We start from the raw sequence: 20,311 nt of genomic DNA, 5'->3' as shown, positions 1-20,311 counted from the left end.
CTCAGGAATGAAGGCTTAGTTAAATGATTCTGAGGAGATTTCACTAGCCACAGTATCATGTATGTGGAGAGGAAAACTTTCTCAAAAATTGTGTACTATAATAGGTTCTTCATTTTTCTCCTGTAGTTATAGAACCCACATTAAAAAAATGGCTTTCTTCCTTAATGTTTATTGTGTCCATGGGCCTTTTTTCCTCTAAGAAGGCTATAACTTACAACATCCTTACTGAGACATGACTAAGCTAAACTGTGCCATTCAAAAAATAATATATTAAGAAGGCATGTTTCCCCTACATATAATCATGGCGAACAGAGAACAGTAACTTTCAGAAAAACCTATGGGTAAATATTAGAACATTCATGAAAGTCTTCTGCATCAGAAACTGGGAACAGAAATAGATTAAAATGTTTCCTGGAAAATGCATCTAATGCAACTCATTCTAACATCTGTATTATCAATATTAGCTCACATAAGCATCAGGATTCTATAGCTTTATAATACTGATACTGATGTATCATCTAACGGCAATGGTAGTAGGCGTTTGAGTATAATGCCATGTTTTAGTTAAATCCTGACCTCAAAATTTTTCCTGTTTGTGCGCATAATACATTTCACCTACCCAGTTTCCACCCATTTTCCACAGACTGCATTCTGCCAGTCTGCTGTTTCTCTGGCTTTCTGATCTTAATTACCTTCATCATGTATCTGCAACATTACACTGGCTTACTCTACTGCATAGATAAAGATTAGTATGAATTAGCTCATGACATACAAATTGGCTCCACCTTCTCATTCGTTCAGCTCAGGATCAACTTTCCAAGATGCCTTAGCTCTACAATTGGGGTGTTGGGTGGCTTGAGAGTTTATGGCAAAGAGGGAAGGGAAGGAGTTGGAAAAACTGCTTGTAGCTTTGAGCAAGAAAATAAAAGCACCTCGTTTTAATATCCTGAACTAGTAACTAGGGATTAAGTGATAAAGTACCCATCTCATGGGTGCTGTATAGGCTAACTGAGATATAATAAGGAAAACATTCAGTAAGGACTAACTTAATGGAGGGACTCTAATCTCATGTAGAAGACTTGGAAACACTTCCCTCAGGAAGGGCTATTTAAAATGAACTCTGAAGGCTATCTGGAATTAGCTAGTTCCAGTTGTGTTAGGTTTAAAGAAATATTTTTTAAAAAGGTCAGTGAGCCAGGATGATTATGGTAAGGGCCTGGTAGGAGATGTGGCTAACAATGTTAAAAATCTGGGTTAGACATTTAAAGACTTTTAAAGAAAGTAGTGACACACTAGGTAAATTTGAAGGGGGAATGGGAGAAAGTTTATAGAGCTTTAATTCAATACTGCTGTTTCCTCTATAAATTAGATGAATAAAAAAGATTTCTAGCCTGGAGCTGGTGGCTCATGCCTGTAATACTTGTTACTCTGGAGGATAAGATCTGAGGATTGAGGCTTGAATCCAGCCTGGGCAGGAAAATCCATGAGACTCTTACTTCCAAAAAGCTAGATGTTGGGCTGGGAAGGTGGCTCAGTGGTAGAGCGCATGCTTTGCATGCCAGAGGCCCTGGGTTCGATTCCTCAGCACCACATAAGCAAAAAAAAAAAAAAAAAAAGCCGGAAGTGGCGCTGTGGCTCAAGTGGTAGAGCGTTAGCCTTGAGCTGAAGAGCTGAGGGACAGCGCCCAGGCCCAGAGTTCAGGCCCCATGACCGGACCCAAAAAAAAAAAAAAAGCTAGATGTTTAGCTGTGGCTCAAATGATAGGGAGGTAGCCTTGAGCAAACAAAAGGCCCAGGGACAGCATTCAGGCCCTGAGTTCAAGACCTAAGGCTTTCACACTGCAAAAAAGGATTTCTTGGTAGCCCAAAGAATTAATTTGAGTTGGAAATCATGATTTTTCCATGTTATATAATCATGAAATTTAATTATTTTTCTGCTGCTTATTCTTATTTTGCACCTTATTATTATACAGACCATTGATTATCTCAAACTCTAGTTGATATATGGTGACTCTGCATTAATTTTCCTTTCAGGTCTCTAAAAAATCAAGAATTACAACTATCAGACTGGTTTGATCCCAAGTAAGAATCTCAGTCTGGCATATGGGAAGTTGAACCATAAATGCAAAAACAGATAGCAACTGCACCACTACTGGTATCCAGAAAATTGAAGGGTAGATGAATCTCTCATTATAGCATTAAACAAAACATTGACCAAGACCCACTGGGATTTAGTATTTGGATCCATATCCTTCATGTTGAGACTTAAATCTTTTTAAAATTGTGATATAGAGGGGCTATACACACACACACATGCACACACACGCATGCGTGCGCACGTGTGCATGTGTGTGTGTGTGTGTGTGTGTGTGTGTGTGTGTGTGTGTGTGATATAGAGGAGTTATAGTTACATAAGTCAGGTAAATAATACATTCCTTTTTGGACAATGTTACTCCTCCCTCACTCTTTTCCATTTTTTTTTCTCCTATCCTTATTGAGACTTTTAATTGTACAAATTCAAGGTGTTAAGACAGGGACAGATCATGAGTGTTGAGGTAGTATAGTTGCAGTCATTTGGTTAATGCTCATTTTACCAATGGGCCCAAGTGGGACAGATGGACTCTGGATTTACCGTGCTTCAGTACCGAGCTTCCCTGTGGCTTTTCTAATTTTTCTTACTTTGCCCACTTGTCTCTTACCCCAAAGCTATAGGCCTTAAGGAAATTACCTAATTAATACTTCAAAAGGGTGCAAATCATGACTGGATCATGGTCCATGGCTCCTTCTCTATAACATAACCATTGTCAGAAGCTAATTAGGACTTAGAAAGCACACCAATTATTTAGGCAGAGAATTCAATATAATGAATTAACTAATAGGAAATTGTTAAGTAGGTAATGAAATGACAAAAAAAGCTAATTGAAAGGTATCATGGAGGTAGCAATCACAAGAGTTATTTCCACTTTGAGCTAAAGAAACAAAAAGGGTTGAATCATCAGACCTTAGACAAAGTGGTGGTTCAGGGAACTTCAACTCTGATGCTGCTTAATTGGTGCTAGTGTCTGAGCACAACAGAATCCCCTGGGGGCTGGGATTCACACTGTTACTGTAAATGATGTGAAGTCTGAATACCAGATTCAAATGCTACTCTGAAAAGGGACTGCTGTTGTTGGGATGAAGAAACATTGCTGGTAGGGGATCTGCAGGAATAAGAAGCAACAAGAAGCGGCAGAACACAGAAAAGAGAGTTTTTTTCAGCCTTGAGATTTTTCCCTCTGTGCTCACTATTATCAAATTCTAGCAGGGTACCAACTGGCTAAGAGAAACAGAGTTAGCAGAATTCCAGCTCAAGTAAAATGAAACAGAGTAAATAGTATTTTAGGCTTAGTCATGAAAGACAATAGCTTCATAACTGGTATATCATCCCACTGACACAACAGCAAAGTATGTCCTAGCAATTAATGATGATTTATGACTCTTGGACAAAAGAGAAAATTGTAATCAATGACATAGATTCTAAATAGGCTCCAGATAATTCCCATTGTCTTATTTTCTTGATTATCACCATTAATGATGCAAAATTTCACATATGAATACTGGGCTCTTTAATGTTGACTTTCCTAAAACAATGTTATCCCAAATGCAATCTCAATCTCTCTCTCTCTCCCTATCCCTTTGTCTTGTAGATTTGAAGGCTTTCTCTCTATATTTTTGATTACTGTCTTATTGTTAGCTATATGTAATATGCTAGCTCTCTGTATTCAAATTTGAAAACTGAATTTACTGAATTTTAGTATGTTCTGAATGTTGTGTGTCTATTAATTGCAGGACATCTTTGTCACAACAGAAAAAAAAAATCCCTCCATTCTCCAATTGCCCCACCTGTTGGAAAACACTAATTCACTGTCTTCATAAGTTTGCTCATTTGGAATAGTCCATAAGAATGAAATTCAATATGTTGCATTTTATGTCTGGTCCCTTTCAGTTAGCATGTCTCCATTATTGCATGTATTTCTAGCTGAATATTATTCCATATGAACATAAAACATATCAATTTATAAGATATGGACATTAACTTATTCCCGTATTTTAGCTATGATGAATAATTCTGCTGTAAATATTCATGTATGGGTTTTCTGATATATATTTACATTTTCTTGGATATATAAGTGGAATTACTACAAATGGAATTTTATTGAGTCAGGTGGTATTTATATGTCAAATTATTTATTTATTTATGTTAGTCATGGGGCTTGAACTCTGTGCCTGGATGCTGTCCCTCAGCACTTCAGCTCAAGGCTAGCACTCTACCACTTGAGCCACAGCACCACTTCCAGTTTTCTGAGTGGTTTATTGGAGATAAGAGTCTCACAGACTTTTCCTGCCTGGGCCCACTTTGAACTCCATCCTCAGATCTCCACTTCCTAAGTAGGTGGGATTACAGGTGTAAGCCACTAGCACCCAACACATACCAAAATTTTTGAGGAACCATGAACTTGTTTTCCATAGTAGCTGCACCATTTTGTATTCCTACCATAATGTAGAGAGTTCTAACTTCTCTACATCCTTGCCAATTTTCTAGTGTTTGTGCTTTGTTTTGATAGGTTTTTGTTGTTTCTGTTGTTATTGTTTTCAAGACAGGGTTTTATATGTTGCCCAGGATAGTCTCAAATTCCTGGGCTTAGTGATCCTCTGGCCTTATCCTCCAGAGTAGTTGGGCTACGGGCACTGTACTCTAGTACTTGCCTTTTTATTGTATCATGACTATGTGTATGAAATAATATCTCAATGTACTTTTGATTTGTATTTTTCTAGTGACATGTGTGTGTGTATGTATGAGTGTATGTGTGTATGTGTGTGTGTGTGTGTATGTGTGTGTGTGCATGTGCACATATGATGTTACTCAGGGTCTGGGTGTTGTCCCTTAGTTTTCTTGCTCAAGGCTCATGGTCTACCACTTGAACCAGTTTCACTTCCAGCTTTTTGGTGGTTTGTTGAGGAGTCTTACAGATTTGTCTGCCCAAGCTAGCTTTGAACCATGGTCCTCAGATCTCAGTTTCCTGAGTAGCTAGGAATACAGATGTGAACCACTAATGTCCAGTTTCTAATGACCTTGTATATGCTTATTGGCCTTTTATGTATAGACAGAAATGTCTTTGCCATTTTAAAAATTGAGTTGTTGCTGTTGTTGTTGGTGGTGGTGGTGGTGGTGTGTGTGTGTGTGTATGTGTGTGTGTGTCTCCACCAGTGCTGGAGCTAGACAAGCTCTTGCTCAAATTTTTTTTTTTTTCTGGTCGGTCGTGGGGCTTGAACTCTGGGCCTGAGTGCTGTCCCTCAGCTCTTCAGCTCAAGGCGAGCGCTCTACCACCTGAGCTACAGCGCCACTTCCGGTTTTCTGGTGGTTTTTTGGAGATAGGAGTCTCACGGTCTCTCCTGCCCAGGCTGGCTTTGAACCGTGATTCTCAGCTCTCAGCCTCCTGAGTAGCTAGGATTACAGGCGTGAGCCACCAGCGCCCGGCTTTGCTCAAATTTTTTGCTCATGACTGGTGCTTTAAGACTTGAGCCACACCTCCACTTCTATTAACTGTAGATAAAAGTGTCCAGCTATGCTAGCTGTGAACTGCCATTCTTAGATCTCAGCCTCTTGGCTAGCTAGCATTATAGGTGTGAGCCACCAACAACCAGCTCTTGATTGTTTTTATTTATTGTAAAAAGACACTAAAGTTGAGCTGTATGGTTTCTTCATTCATTTTGGATACTAGACTCCTAACAGATAAGTGATTTGTACATTTTTTTCTCCTGTGCTTTGGGTCTTTTTTTCCATTGTTTTTTTAAATAGTATCCTTTGATGAAAGAAGTTTTATGCTCTGATGAGTCTAATTTATTATTTTGTTATTGTTTTCACCTATGTTTTTGGTATTATATCTAGAAAACCATTGCCAAATTCAAAATGTATTTCCACTTACAGTAATCTCAATGTATTTTTTCTAGATATTTTGATACTTGCTATTTTAAAGAAATGAGGATGCTTCCCCTATCCAAAATCAAATTTTTAATTTTTTTTATTATCTTTAGGTATTTGTACAAAGGACTTGCCATTTAACAAAGCAGTTTATGAATATAATACATCTTGATCAATGTCACCTCTTTCAACATTCTCACCCATCCCTCCCCAACACACCCCTTCCCTTACTCTTCTTAATTTTGTAGGCTATACAGTGAATTCCTGACTGCCTTCTCCCCCTCCTCTTCATTTGTCTACCCTTTTTCCATTGGTCCCATTCCACCCCTTTCCAGTACCTGCTGCCTGGTGTTTATTATGTTGAGCTTTGACTTTGCCTTTCTAAGGAATTACACTTTCTAAGGAGTTCTCCCTTGAATCTACCATATTTCAGTTAATGCATTTGTATATACTTGCATACTACCCAAAGTATTTTCTTATTAGGTTATAAACAAATCCTAGCTTCCACATGTAAGGAAAAACATGCATCCTTTGTTTTCTGATCCTTCACTTTCTATTTCATAGAAAAGTTTGAGTATTGGTGTTAGTACTCCTTTGAAAAGCTTATAGAATTGGCTGTAAATCCATCAGGTCCTGGGCTTTTCTTGGATGGAAGGTCTTTCACTGTCATTTTAATTTCAGTGCTTATTATACGTCAATTTAATCGGTTTATATCTTCTTGGTTTTGTTTAGATATTATAACATTCTCTAGAAATATATCCATTTCTGCCAGATTTTCCAATTTATTGGTGTGAAGATTTGCAAAATATTCCCTTATAATATTCTGAATTTTGCTTGTTTCTATTGTGATGCTTTCTTTCTCATGTCTAATTTTACTTATTTGGGTGATTTCAATTCTCTTAGGTTTGCTAAGGGACTGTCAATTAAAAAAGAATTAAGAGTCAACATTTTGTTTTGTTGATTCCTTATATATTATTTAGTCCCTAATCCATTCATTTGTGATCTAATTTTTATTATTTCTTTCCATATACTGGTTTTGGGTTTGGCTTTTCCTGTTTTTCTAGAGGCTTGAGGTGCATCATTGGAGTATTGACTTAAGATTTCTCTAATTTCTTGGTAGTCATAACTTTCCTCTAAGTACTTCCTTTGATGTACACCAGAAGAGCTGGCATTTTGTGTATTCATTTATATTGAATTCCAGAAACGTTTGAATTTCCCTTCTTATCTCTTCAATGAGCACTCATCACTCAGCAATATATTGTTCAGTTTCCATGAATTTTAAGTATTTTCTGTAATGGTTTTTGCTTTGGTGAACTCCGATTTTATTCCATTGTGGTCTGATCAGATACAGAGAGTAATTTTGATTTTCTTGAATTTGCAGAGATTTGCTTTGTGACCTAGACTCTAGTCTATTTTGGAGAATGTTCCATGGATTTCTAAGAATGTATCTTGTGTCACTGCTGTGTAGAATATTTCATAGATGTATGTTAGGTCCAGCTCATCAATGCAGCTCTGGGGTTTCTTTACTGAGTTTTTGCATGTTTCGAGTATGAGTGTTTTTAGATCAATCGGTATTTGTTTGATGCAGTTGGGCACATTAGCATTCTGTGCATAGATATTTTGTCTTCCTGATGGATATTTATTAATATGTAATATCCTCATTTGTCTCTTATTTTCTCATTTGTCTTGCCATTCCTTCCTTGCCCCTTAAGTTATTTTAGAGTGTATTATTGGATTCTTTAATTCCTATGTTCTGCATAGAAAGGAAGAATTGTTTTTGTCTCTTTTCCACTTCTTTCTCCTTTGACACTATTATACTAAAATAAATCCTTGCTAGAACTTTAAAAAAGTATCTTGTTTAATTTCTACATGTTGTGGGCTTTCCAGATTTTCTGTTCTAAATTCATTTCCTTGTATATGGAGAATATATTTTGTATGTTTTCAGTCTTTTGAAGTTTATAGGTGTTTATATGGTGTAGTCTATAGGCTGTTCCATGTATACTTGTGCATTCTATTGTTGGGTAAGTGTTCTGTCTATGTCTAATTCTCTTCTCTGCCTACCCAAATCTTCTGTTAAAACCATACACTGTTTTCCATTACACTTCTCAACTCTGGAATTTCCATTTGACTCCTTTAAATTATTTCTATCACTTTACCCATATGCTGTATCAGTACTGACCCCTTGTTTCCCTAGATTCTCTTAGTTCTTTACCTCTAGTTCCCTTTAGTTCTTTGAGCATATTTAAAGGAGTTAAAGTCATTGCCTCTCCAATATAATGTCTAGGATTCCTTGGAAAGATCTTTTTGTTCTTGTGAAAGAGCCATATTTCTTGTTCCTTTTTATGTCTCATACTTTTTGCTTAAAATGGGCATTTTGATGATGATATTATGTTCTTTATGGAAATTTTATATTTTACCTTCCTTAGTTATGTGGCTTGGCTGGGTGCCAGTAGCTCATGCCTGTAATCCTGCCAGCCCAGGCAGGAAAGTCTACTATTCTCTTATCTACAATTAACCACAAAAAGCCAGAAGTAGAGCTGTGGCTCAAATATTTGAACACTAGCCTTGAGAACAAAAGCTCAGGAAAAGTGCGCAGGTCCAGAGTTCAAACTCTAGGACTGGTAAAATAAAAGTTATGTGGCTTATAGTTTTGTTTGTTTAGTACTTTTCTAAACCAATTTTTAAGTTTTTTCCCTGTGTTGGTCTCTGGGGTCTCTGTTCCTTTTACTTATGTTTAGTTAGTGGTTAATAGTGAAGTGAGAAAGGAAGAAAGAAAAAAGAGGAGGAAGGAATAAGAGGAAAATAATAGAAGGGAACAAAAGAAAAAGAAGGAAGAAAGCAAGGAACAAAAAAAGGAAGAAAAAGGGAGAAAAAAAAGAACAGAAAAAAGAAAGACCCCAAATGGAAAGAATGAAATAAAAAAGCAACAAAAAAGAAAAGAAAAAGAGAAACAATGAAAGAAAGAAGGAAAAAAAGAAAATTGAAAAGAAGTGGACCTTCATTCTTCATATTGGTTTTGAAGCCCTTCTCCAAGGTTTACAATTGTGTCTTAGCCTAAATTTTCTGCTTATACTGAGCCTAAATCTCAGCCAGGGATGAAAATGCAGGTCTTTTCTGAGCATATATCCTACCCTGGGCATGTGCATACATTCATAAATTTCCTATTATACACCAAAAAAGCTATCTAATCCCTTATTTTCCAAAATAACTCATCTCCTATATGTGCTTCACAGCCTTGCAGCATCTCTAGTGTTTGTTCCAACTATAATTTTTTTGCAGGGCATCAGACACTTTTCTAAAATTCATTCAAGAACACCCTCCCCTTACTTACCTTATAGCTACTTTATCACTTTGGGAGAGATCTCAGCGAGGTGAAACAATGCTTTGTATCATTCTCTCAGGGAACCCTCAGGTCAGAACAGTCATAATTCCTTGGGAATGAGGCTCACTCTCCTCACTGCAGATTTAGTCATCCAGTTTGATGACTTCAGTATTACTACCATACTGTGGAAAGAGTTGGGAGTGAAAATAAACTGAAAGACCACTAAGTGTTCCTAAGTATTCCTACCTAACTTTGGCTTGGGTGCTCTAAATCTAATGAAGCTGATATAGGCAGTACACAAGTAGCAGCACTGGCAGTTTTTTTCAAACACTATCACATTCATTTTTTTAAGTATGCATTAAGCATAACCATGTAAAGGAAACACTTTAGACCAGATATTAGCGATGAATATAAAGGAAATGATAACTTTAGATTTGGAGAGACTTTTCAACTATATATCTTTAAAGATCTTGAGATTACAACGTAACTAAGCCGCAAGTGTACTGTTGAAATGATTTGGTAATTTCTGATATGCTGCTTCTCCAGTTTATGATAATTGACAAGGCTTTGAGATGAATAAAGATGTTCCATTGAGATTCAAGGTTTTAGGCATTAGCAATTTTTCTTGTTGTTTTGTTAAAAAGTATTTTATTATTTTGTTTTTACAAGTAATAGAGGGGGGCAAATATGATCAAAGGACATTGTATGTGTATGGAATCATTACAGTTCAGCTTCTTACTTGATACAATATATGCTAATTTCAAAACCTCATATCTTTCTTACAGATATAGAGATAATGTAAGTACTATTACTGAATGGTCTGCTCCAATTGTGTGGCAAGACACTTACGACGAATCGTTCTTGAAAAACTACTATGCACGTCATAAAGTTGCTGTGGGATTGATTGTATTTGCTGTGGGAAGGTAGGTATTGATTCCAAATGTCCTTCATATTCAGACTTTTTGTTGTAGAAAACAGTAGGTAATTGACTGGAGCACTTTATAATTTCACTTAGTAATTACTCTCTTTAGGCCAATTCCTGACATAATTCTAAATATTGCCCATTTGGTCCATGCCAAAAAAAAATCTTAATGTGTTCATTTTCTTGTAATTTGATTTTACAATCATCTGCCAATTATTTTAATGTCTGTACTTTTGTTATTACCATCCTTCATTGTCCCCACACTACACTAGATAAACCCAACAATTTTTATTCTTCTTTGCATTCCCCAAGTTACAAACTACTTCCAGGTAAACCTACTTAACTATGGTTACTCATTCTTCACAGGAATAGTAGTTGAATACACAATAAATCAGGATAATTGCAATTATCAGCAGTAGAAATTTTACATTCTATAATTTCTTACAATCATAAGGTAAAAGTATAGAAAGGATCCCTAAAATAATTCAGGAATTTTTAAACAAAAGCCAATGTCTGTTGTATTGTTAATCTAATAGAAATGAAAATCATGAATGTAGATTCCTAAAATAGAAAAACAAATGCAATGAAGCATTTTCACTAAAAGATAGAAGAATAGTCATCACAATGATCTCTTCTAACACCCTATGAAAACAACAAATATAGGTAAAAGGATAGGAGTGTTTTAAGACAGTTGAACATAGGCACTGTTGAACATAGGCATTAAAGAGGGGGAGAATGAGAAGCAAATGGGTTTTCAGATGGATGAATGAGCTGTGAAGATGGCTCACTTGGAATGCCTACAGCCAAAAATCAGGGCCTGAGAGAGGCCATTAACAGGATCCTGATATGACTGGGGATGGACCTGAATAAAAGGGAGGAGAGAAGGCATGATCACTATCCATACCTGCAGAGCCAAAGACCTTGCTCTGGAGGGTAAATGGTTGCCACTTCACAATTTTCAGAATCGCTTTAATAAGTGGCCAATGAAGATAACTTGCTGTTCTGTGCTATGTCCCTGTCTTCCCTGTTTGCTGCCTGGGAGAGTGAATTCCACGCTGATGTCATAGGCCCCAGAGCCTCTGAGAAGTACACTAGACTGCAGAGGGTAGAATGGAGGAAACAGAGCCTGTGTATAGCCAGCTATACCTGGTGTGTCTGCCAGATGCAAAGATGATCCAGGGAGAATGCGGTAGAAATAGATCCCAGACTACCAGCCTTTGAAGAGAAAGAACTTCTGAAAAACATTCCTCTATGACACATGCTCCACTCTGACAAAATGAGACTTGAAGACAGGATTTTTGAGTGTAAGGATACAGCTGAGAAAAAATAGTCCTGTGGGATTCCACTCACATAGAGCCCCCAGAGACAGGGAGCCAGATGACACATACTCCAGATGTTTAGACAACAGCCATCAAAGCCAGGGGGCACTGTTGACACCATGTGGAGCAAGGCAAGTAAACCATGACCTTCCAGACCAGCAGCACTAACAAGTGTGGAAGAGAGAGATTGCCAAGAGGTGGGGTTATGTGTGGCAGTATTATCTGCAGAAACAGGAGCCTGGCAGGCCCCATGTGTCAGGAAAGCTGAGGAGTCATTTTCACATCTGTGTGTAGGCAGGACATATCTGAATGAACAGATATGTGAGATGGACAATTGCCTTCACAGCGGCTCCTCAATTGTCTTGCTGAACATTTACTGTCAATTTGTGTTATCAGCATAACTCTAAGCATTGTTTTTAGAAGGATATCAAAACACATTGAAGCTTGTGGTGGCTGCATGGCTGTTTCACAAACCTCTTCTCTCCCAAGATTGCTAGTGAACAACAGAGTTATGGGTATTCCAAGTTTACTTGGAGAGTGTAACCCATGAGTGTTTAGAAATTGCTTTTGTTGAAAAGCACTGACTTATTACTTGGGCCTACAATTATCTAAGGGTAACTAAAAGCAAGATTAAAAAATAAAAGCTTGGCATCTCTACCATTTTATATCTGTCATCTTTACTTGAATGATGTTTCCTGTAATAACCTTGTATTCTAGAAAGGACAGGACTGATAATATAACATGTGCATAAATTGGAATATTTAAAGGAAAGATGATAAGAAGTATGGTGTAAGACCTATGGGACACTATTAAAATACCCAACCTATGAATCATAGGCATAAAAGAAGCACAAGATAAAGGCATAAAAACATCAAATAACTGAAAAAATTTCCAAAATTTTAAGAAAGAGTTGGTTGCTAAATAAAGGATGTTTTGTAACACTAAATAGAGAAGACCAGAAAAACTTCCATATTATACTAAAAAATGTTGAAAAGCTGCAAAGAGAATTGCCAAATTACATATAAATGTAATCCCATCAGAGTAAAGCTACATTTCTTAATATAAACTTTGACATTCAAGAAGGCCAGCACTTACATATTACAGGTCTTGGGATATGCGATTCTACGCTTTCTTGATTTCCAAAGTTTATATTGATAGGATTGTTAGTGTTTAAAAATGTCATATTCTAATAAAATTAGAAAATCCAGAAGAAGTGGGTACCTTTCTAGATACATTTGACCCTCCAATTAGACAGGTCTATACTGTAATAAGAAATGACTTCAAGCAGTAATAGTCTCTCAATGAAGAAAAGCCTAGGGCCAGAGAGATTCATTATTAAATTCAATTATACTATTAAAGTAAAACTCCAAAACTATTACACAAGAGAAAAAGAATACTAATAACACCAAAACCAGATGACACAACAATAACAAAAAAAATTATAGATCAATTTCCTTAATACCCATAGACACAAAAATTCCCAATAAAATAATTACAAACCAATTCAAATTCAAACAAATTATAAATTCCACAATATGTGAAAAAATATCATACACTATAGTTGAATGGTTTCATTCTAGGGATCCAAGGAGGTTCAACATATGCAAATCAACAGATGTAATACAGCACTAAAAAGAATGAAGGTCAAAAATCACACTCTCATCTCAATAGATGCAGAAAACCTTTGACAGAATTCAATCTCCCTTCATGATTAAAGCCCTGAAGAAATTAGGAATACTGAGAATGTACCTCAACACAATAAAGGCTACATAATTCCAACCTATAGCCAACATAGTGCTAATTGGGAAAAACGAAAATATTTCCTTTGAAGTAAAGAACGAAATGGGTGTGCACTCTTATTCAATATAGTACTTGACTTCTTAGAGTAATAACTCAAAATAGATAAATAAAAGGCATACAAATAAGAAAGGAAGAAGTCAAATCATTCCTATTTGTAAATGATATGATCCTATATTTAAAAGACCCTAAGGATTCTCTAAAACAGAAAGAGAAACCACTTAGATTTAATAAATATTTTCAACAAAGTGGTAGGAAACAAAAATAAACAAAAAATCAGCCAGGCACCAATGGCTCAAGCTTGTAATCCTAGCTACTCAGGAGGCTGAGATCTTAAGATCATGGTTAATAGACAGCCTGGGTAGGAAAGTCTGTGAGATTCGTTTTTTGGGGGGGGGGTGGGGGTGGGGTCCGGTCATGGGGCCTGAACTCGGGGCATGAGTGCTGTCCCTCAGCTCTTCAGCTCAAGGCTAGCACTCTACCACTTGAGCCACAGCGCCACTTCCGGCTTTTTTAATTTTTTCTGCTTATGTGGTGCTGAGGAATCGAACCCAGGGCCTCAGGCATGCAAGGCAAGCACTCTACCACTGAGCCACCTTCCAAGCCCATCTGTGAGATTCTAATCTCCAATTAAGCACCAAAAATCTAGAAGCAGTACTGTGTTCAAGTAATAGAGTACTAGCCTTGAGCAAAAAAGCTCAGGGACAGTGCCCAGGCCCAAAGTTCAAGCCCTAGGACCAGCACGTGCATGCACAGACACAGACACAGACACAGACAGACAGACAGACAGACACACACACACACACACACACACACACACACCTATCTTAATAATGTAAGCATTTACTTTAAGGAACTACGTAAAGAAGAGCAAAATAAGCTTAAACCAAGGAAAAAACATGAATCCATAATTTTAGAGTTGAGATAAATGAAATGTAGAATTCAAAGTAAAAAACTGGTCCTTTATAAAAAAGATCAGCAAAATTTACAAACCTTTGGAAAAAAAACAAGAGATAGGGACTAGGAATGTGGTTAGTGGCAGAGTGCTTGCCTAGCATGCATGAAGCCCTGAATTCAATTCCTCAGTACCATATAAACAGAAAAATTCAGAAGGGGTGCTGTGGCTCAAGTGGTAGAGTGCTAGCCTTGAGCATAGACAGGCTCAGGGACAGTACGCAGGCCCTGAATTCAAGCAGCAGGACTGGCAAGCCAAACAAACAAAAAACAAGAGACATTCCATCTTCAAAGCTGTCAGTGTCATAATAACAAAGCTTAGAAACTGACACAAATATTCATTATTTGGACTTATTTTATTTATTTATTTATTTATTTATTGGGGGGGGGTCTGGTCGTGGGGCCTGATCTCTGGGCCTGGGTGCTGTCCCTCAGCTCTTCAGCTCAAGGCTAGTGCTCTACCACTTGAGTCACAGCGCCACTTCCGGCTTTTTTCTTTTTTGCTAATGTGGTGCTGAGGAATCGAACCCAGGGCCTCAAGCATGCAAGGCAAGCGTTCTACCACTGAGCCATCTTCCCAGCCCATTTGGACTTATTTTAATTTGAATGCCTGTCAACTATATTTTCAGAAGAATATTTTCAGTTCTATTTTTTTTATAATTTACGTATAATTTTACATATGCCAAACTAGAAAGCTTCATTTTAACCTGTAATCAGCTATATTTCAGATCAATATCCAGAGCTTCTTTTTTTTTTTTGTCGGTCATGGGGCCTGAACTCTGGGCCTGGGCGCTGTCCCTCAGCTCTTCAGCTCAAGGCTAGTGCTCTACCACTTGCGCCACAGCACCACTTCTGGCTTTTTCCGCTTATGTGGTGCTGAGGAATCAAACCCAGGGCCTCATGCATGCAAGGCAAGCACTCTACCACTGAGCCACTTTCAGTCCCCAGAGCTTATTTCTTAAGATTAAATAAACATCATTGAAGCTGAGTCATAGATGATTACCTTCCCTTTTTTGAATATCTCTAAGGGCTTTTATTACCCTGAGAATCTTTTACTGTATCCTAAGACACAGCAAAGGCCACAGTACAAAATTTTAAAAATTACGCCGATGGTAGGGTATGTACTATTCCCCCCTTGACTTTGTAAGCATAGCAGACCATTCCTAAAGCCAGATACTGACAGCAGTATTTCCTCCTGTAGAGATTCAAGACCTTTCCTGCTTGTAGCCTGGCCCCCTCAAAGCAAGTTCATTTCTATGATAGCCTTGAAATCTCTGGCTTTCATCTGCTTGCACCATTTTAGTCCCTCTCTTGGGGAACTCCTATTCTATGACTTATAGAACTCATCATGAAAATAAAGGAATAATATTACAGCAAAGAATCAAGGCAGAAAGGAAGGGGACAAGAAAGGGCTAATTATTATAAAATTACATAGCATGAAACTATGAAGATGTCATAATGAAATGCAGTATTTTGTATGATCAATAATGATACTGATAATAATAGAATATCTAATACTTAGTTGCTTAGTAGTATTTTTGGATATGTTATGTCCATGGAATTTAGATAGTAAGTGTTCCAGTAAAATACAAGAAGACCAAATTCATTTAAAAAATGTGGGAACTATATATAACAGAATTGTATACACCGCTATTAGAAAGAATAACATTATGTCATTTGCAGGGAAATAGACAAATCCTGTTAAGTGAGGTAATCTTAGGCAAATGGCACGTGCTTTCTCTCATATCTGGGAGCTAGATCTAAAATACCAGGACATAATAAATTATACAGGTCTCTATGCATTCACAGTGAGACCAAAGGAAGATACTCTTAGGAGAACAGAAAGGCACAATGCCTATGTGCATCTGGTCATCCAAAGTAATAATTGTCAAAATGAACTCCAGAAAATGAAAACAAGAGTTTTGTCTTCTGCTGTTTTTGTTCTCTTCTGTTTGTTTGTTTATACGTTTTGGGGAATGTTAAGTGAGGTACAGAAATGGAGGGACAAAGTGTGAAAAATGCGGAAATAGTACTCACTGGCCACTATATTGAAATTGAACTATACAACTTATGGGTGGGAATGGGAGGGAAAAAGTGGGAGAAAGCAAGGAAAGGGGTGACATTGTCCTAAAAGAAATGTACCCTTTACCTGACATGTAACAGTAAGCCCCTCCCCCTCTGTAAACCACCTTTATAATAACAATAAAACTTCTTTTTAAAAGAAGAGCAACTGAATCACTTTTGGTTTACTTCACAGATATCTTCATTACCATTTGCCTATCTTTTTGAAATCTGCTGATAGATTTTTTATGATTGGTCAGAAAGTCATCATTTATATCATGGTAGAAAACTTTACTGATCTATCCTGGATATCTTTGCACCGCCTTCGAATGTTTAAAGTTTTTGAAGTTAAAAAAGAGAAGAGATGGCAAGACAACAGTATGATGCGCATGAAGATAATTGGTGAACACATTGTGGATCACATCCAGTATGAGGTTGATTACCTGTTTTGCATGGATGTAGATCAAATTTTTGTAAACAGTTATGGTTTGGAGACTCTGGGGAACTCAGTAGCTCAGTTACATGCATACTGGTACAAGAAACATCCTTCAAGGTTACCATATGAAAGAAGCAATTTATCTGAAGCTTATATACCTAAGGGTAAGGGAGATTTTTATTACCATGCTGCTGTCTTTGGAGGCACAACCATTCAAGTTCTTGATATTGTCAGGGAGTGTGCCAAAGGAATCATGAATGACAAAAAAAATAACATTGAAGCAGTGTGGCATGATGAAAGCCACTTAAACAAGTATTTCTTTCTCCATAAACCCAGTAAAATCTTATCACCAGAATACTGTTGGGATTACCGTGCTAGACGCTCTTCTGATATTAAGGTTGTCAAACTCTATTGGGATATTAAGAATTACAAATGGGTTAGGGTGATTGTGTAATTTTATAGCCCTTCTTTTATGTTTCTCAATTTGAGAGCATCATGTTGCTATTTTCCTTAGAAAATTAGTACCCAATATATTTTAGCACTAAAATATCACTACCAAATGGTAAGCTTGCCAACCTGATTCATACTTTTCCTTATATTCATTTTGAACCATATTATGTAGGATATGGTAACTGCAGAATTTGTTTACTGAAACCAGATGGAGTAGCAGTAATTTCACATCTTAGATGAATGTTGAGGAAATATTATTATATTATTATTATATAATAATATTATTGTTATTTATTGGAATAGAATGGATTATGGGACAAGAAAATGAAATTTGAAATATTTTAATTTACCCAAGTAGATATGCTTCTTGTGTTACTGAAAGAAAAAATTTTCTAGAAGTATGGGTACAACTTGGAAAACATGAAAGCTGCCACCAGATGGGCACACAGTTACTTATAAAATGTTTAGTCCTTCATGCACAACTATATGCTTTTAAGACTACAAAGCTGTTTCTTATAAAAACTAATAAACATATGAAGAATAAGTTGAAAACTGTTCAATAATCTTCCTTGAAAAGACTTTCCATATTCTTGTGTGTGTTTGTGTGTGTGTGTGTGTGTGTGTGAGAGAGAGAGAGAGAGAGAGAGAGAGAGAGAGAGAGAGAGAGAGAGAGAGAGAGAGAATGAGAATGTACTGGAGCTTGAACTCAGGGACTGGAGGCTGTCCCTGAGCTCTTTTGCTTGTGATCAGCAGTCTATTACTTAAACCAAAGCTCAATTCCTGTTAATTTTTGGTGGTTAATTGGAGATAAAAGTCTCACTGGCTTTCTTGCCTGGGCTGGCTTCAGGTAAAGAGTACATTTCTTTTTGAACAATGTCACCCCTTCCCTCTTGCTCTCTCCCATTTTTTCTTTCCTGTCCCCACCCACAATTGAGTAGCACATTTTCAACATAGTGCCTGCATTTGTTCTCCTTTTGGCCCTCTATTTCTGGTCCCCCTTAACTCTCCAAAGGCAGATAAATGAACAAACAAGAAAAAAGAAAAGAAAGACTCCATATTATTTTTCATGTATTTATATACTCAAATCCATTCTATGTAATGCTGACCTTGAAATGCTGGGCATACTATTGGAAAAAACTGGAAAGATAGACTTGAGAGTGAACAGGCAAATGGCTATCTCAGTTCACTATTTTTGCTACCTATCCAGGGCAGATTTTATTTCAGTTCATTTTTTTAATTTTTAAAAAGGATTGTTCAAAGGGTTTATTCAAAGTACAATGCATCTTGACCAGTGTCACACCTTCCATTATTCTTTTCCATCTCTCCCAACCCCATCAATCCCCTCAGTTTTCCCAATTCCATTTTCATACATATTATGGCTGCATTCTCTTAGCCTTCCTCTCTTCATTTGTCTATGCCTCTTCCCTTGAACTCATCCATCCCCCAACACCTCAAGTTTCCTTTCCTGGGATTCATTTTGTTAGATGGTAACTTAGTATTTCAAAGGAGTTACACCATTGAAATCCTCCCTTTTGTAGACCATACTTCAGTGTTTGTGTACAGATGAAGATGGCAGGAAATATAATAATTTATCTTCTATACTCCCTGAGTCTTCACTCTGCTCAGTAGATCACATGACATTTCTAACCTCTATAAATTATTATGTACTCATAACTAGTATCCATTTTATACTTTCCGTCAGGGATATGGTCATCCCAGTAAAGGTCTTTCCTCAAGGTGATATAGGCTCCTCTTTGTTCAAGGAGCCTATTGTCTGTAAACTGGCAGATGTAGAAACACAGCAAGACACCATCATTTCTTATTGTAGCAATTCAACTCACATTTTGACTTATGAGGTCTCAAAGTTCTTCTAGCATCACAGAATCCATAATTCTTACTGAAGTCAGAGAGTTCATTTCACTATCTTTCCACATTGACCCATTTTTCAGTGACTTGCTGAAGGAAATTATCTTTGAAGTCCCATCAGGGAACAAAAGGGTACAGGAAGAGACTGAATATAATTAACTCCAAAATTCATGTTTCCTTCAACCTTTGGATTTATTTTATGTTATGCCAGGGGAGTTATGACATTGTAAACTTTCTAGAATAAGCATAAGTATTCACAGATCTTATTATAACCCCGAGTGGGTATGCAGCAACTTTATGTCCCAGAATCTTCTTTGTTTAACACGTTATTTATTTTTTATTATCTTTATGTAGCTGTACAAAGAAGTTCCCATTCTACAAAACAGTATATGAGTACAAAGTGTCTGACAACATTGTCACCCATCTCTTTTAACCCATCCTTTCTCTCGCTTTTTTTCTTTAATTGAGATTAGGTGATTACATAAATTTTACATATTTCACAGTATTGTTAGAGTCTCAAACATATTTTAACTTTTACAAGGTAAATTGTCATTATCATGGTCTATACAGTTTGTGAATTCTATGAGCTTTGACAATACAAGTTATTTTTTCCACATCAGGTGATGTTTACATTTCTTTCTTTTTGCTTAGTGTAGGCTGTTCCCACTTATTCTGTTCCTCCTCCTGGTTTCCCTTTGTTGCATGCATAATGCAGAGTCATCTTGATAATCTAAATAATTGTGGTCCACTACAGCCAAAGGCTCTCTCTCTCTCTCTGTCTCTCTCTCCCCCCCCCACCCCGTTCCTCCCTCCTTTTCTTCCTCCCTCCCTTCCTTTACTTGTACTGGGGCTTAATCTCAGGACCTCTATCCCTTAGAGTCACTATTTCTGATCTTTCTGGTGGTTAATTGGAGTAAGAATCTCATAGACTTTCCTGCCACACCTGGCTTTGAAATGCAATCCTCAGATCTCATCCTCCTGAGAAGCTAGGATGACAGTTGTGAGCCAAGACATCTGGCTGCAACTCTTCTAATGGTAAGGAGAAGATTCTCAAACAGGTATGTAACCTAATTCAAGAATCCCAGTATGACAGTCTATTTCTCAGAGTCTTTGGTAAATAATTGCATGATTGATTATTAGTCATTCTCTGAATCTACAACCTTCTGCATTGCCTCCAGAAGATAGCTATCTAATAACCAAATAAGTAGATTTGAACCAAGAAG

General features: G+C 37.1%; 1 protein-coding gene across 1 annotated transcript; it reads left to right on the top strand.

Moving 5' to 3' along the window:
* The first annotated feature begins 301 nt into the window (after nt 1–301).
* On the top strand, nt 302–17,226 carry LOC122107066 (N-acetyllactosaminide alpha-1,3-galactosyltransferase-like). Its single transcript, XM_042678653.1, has 4 exons — nt 302–318; nt 2,034–2,081; nt 10,069–10,206; nt 16,533–17,226. Exons 1-4 carry the CDS (start codon nt 302–304, stop codon nt 17,224–17,226), a joined length of 897 nt encoding a protein of 298 aa, XP_042534587.1.
* Nucleotides 17,227–20,311: the final 3,085 nt, after the last annotated feature.

Source organism: Dipodomys spectabilis, unplaced genomic scaffold (genome assembly GCF_019054845.1).
Source record: "Dipodomys spectabilis isolate Male_0828 unplaced genomic scaffold, ASM1905484v1 ptg000046l, whole genome shotgun sequence".
Classification (NCBI taxonomy): domain Eukaryota; kingdom Metazoa; phylum Chordata; class Mammalia; order Rodentia; family Heteromyidae; genus Dipodomys; species Dipodomys spectabilis.
This window is presented reverse-complemented; position numbering and strand designations above follow the sequence as displayed.

Bases quoted from the DNA above. Each gene is read 5' to 3' on its own strand.
- LOC122107066 (XM_042678653.1), top strand. The intron at 2,082-10,068 runs GTAAGAATCTCA...TCTTTCTTACAG, and splicing joins TCAGACTGGTTTGATCCCAA to ATATAGAGATAATGTAAGTA. The intron at 10,207-16,532 runs GTAGGTATTGAT...TTTACTTCACAG, and splicing joins ATTGTATTTGCTGTGGGAAG to ATATCTTCATTACCATTTGC.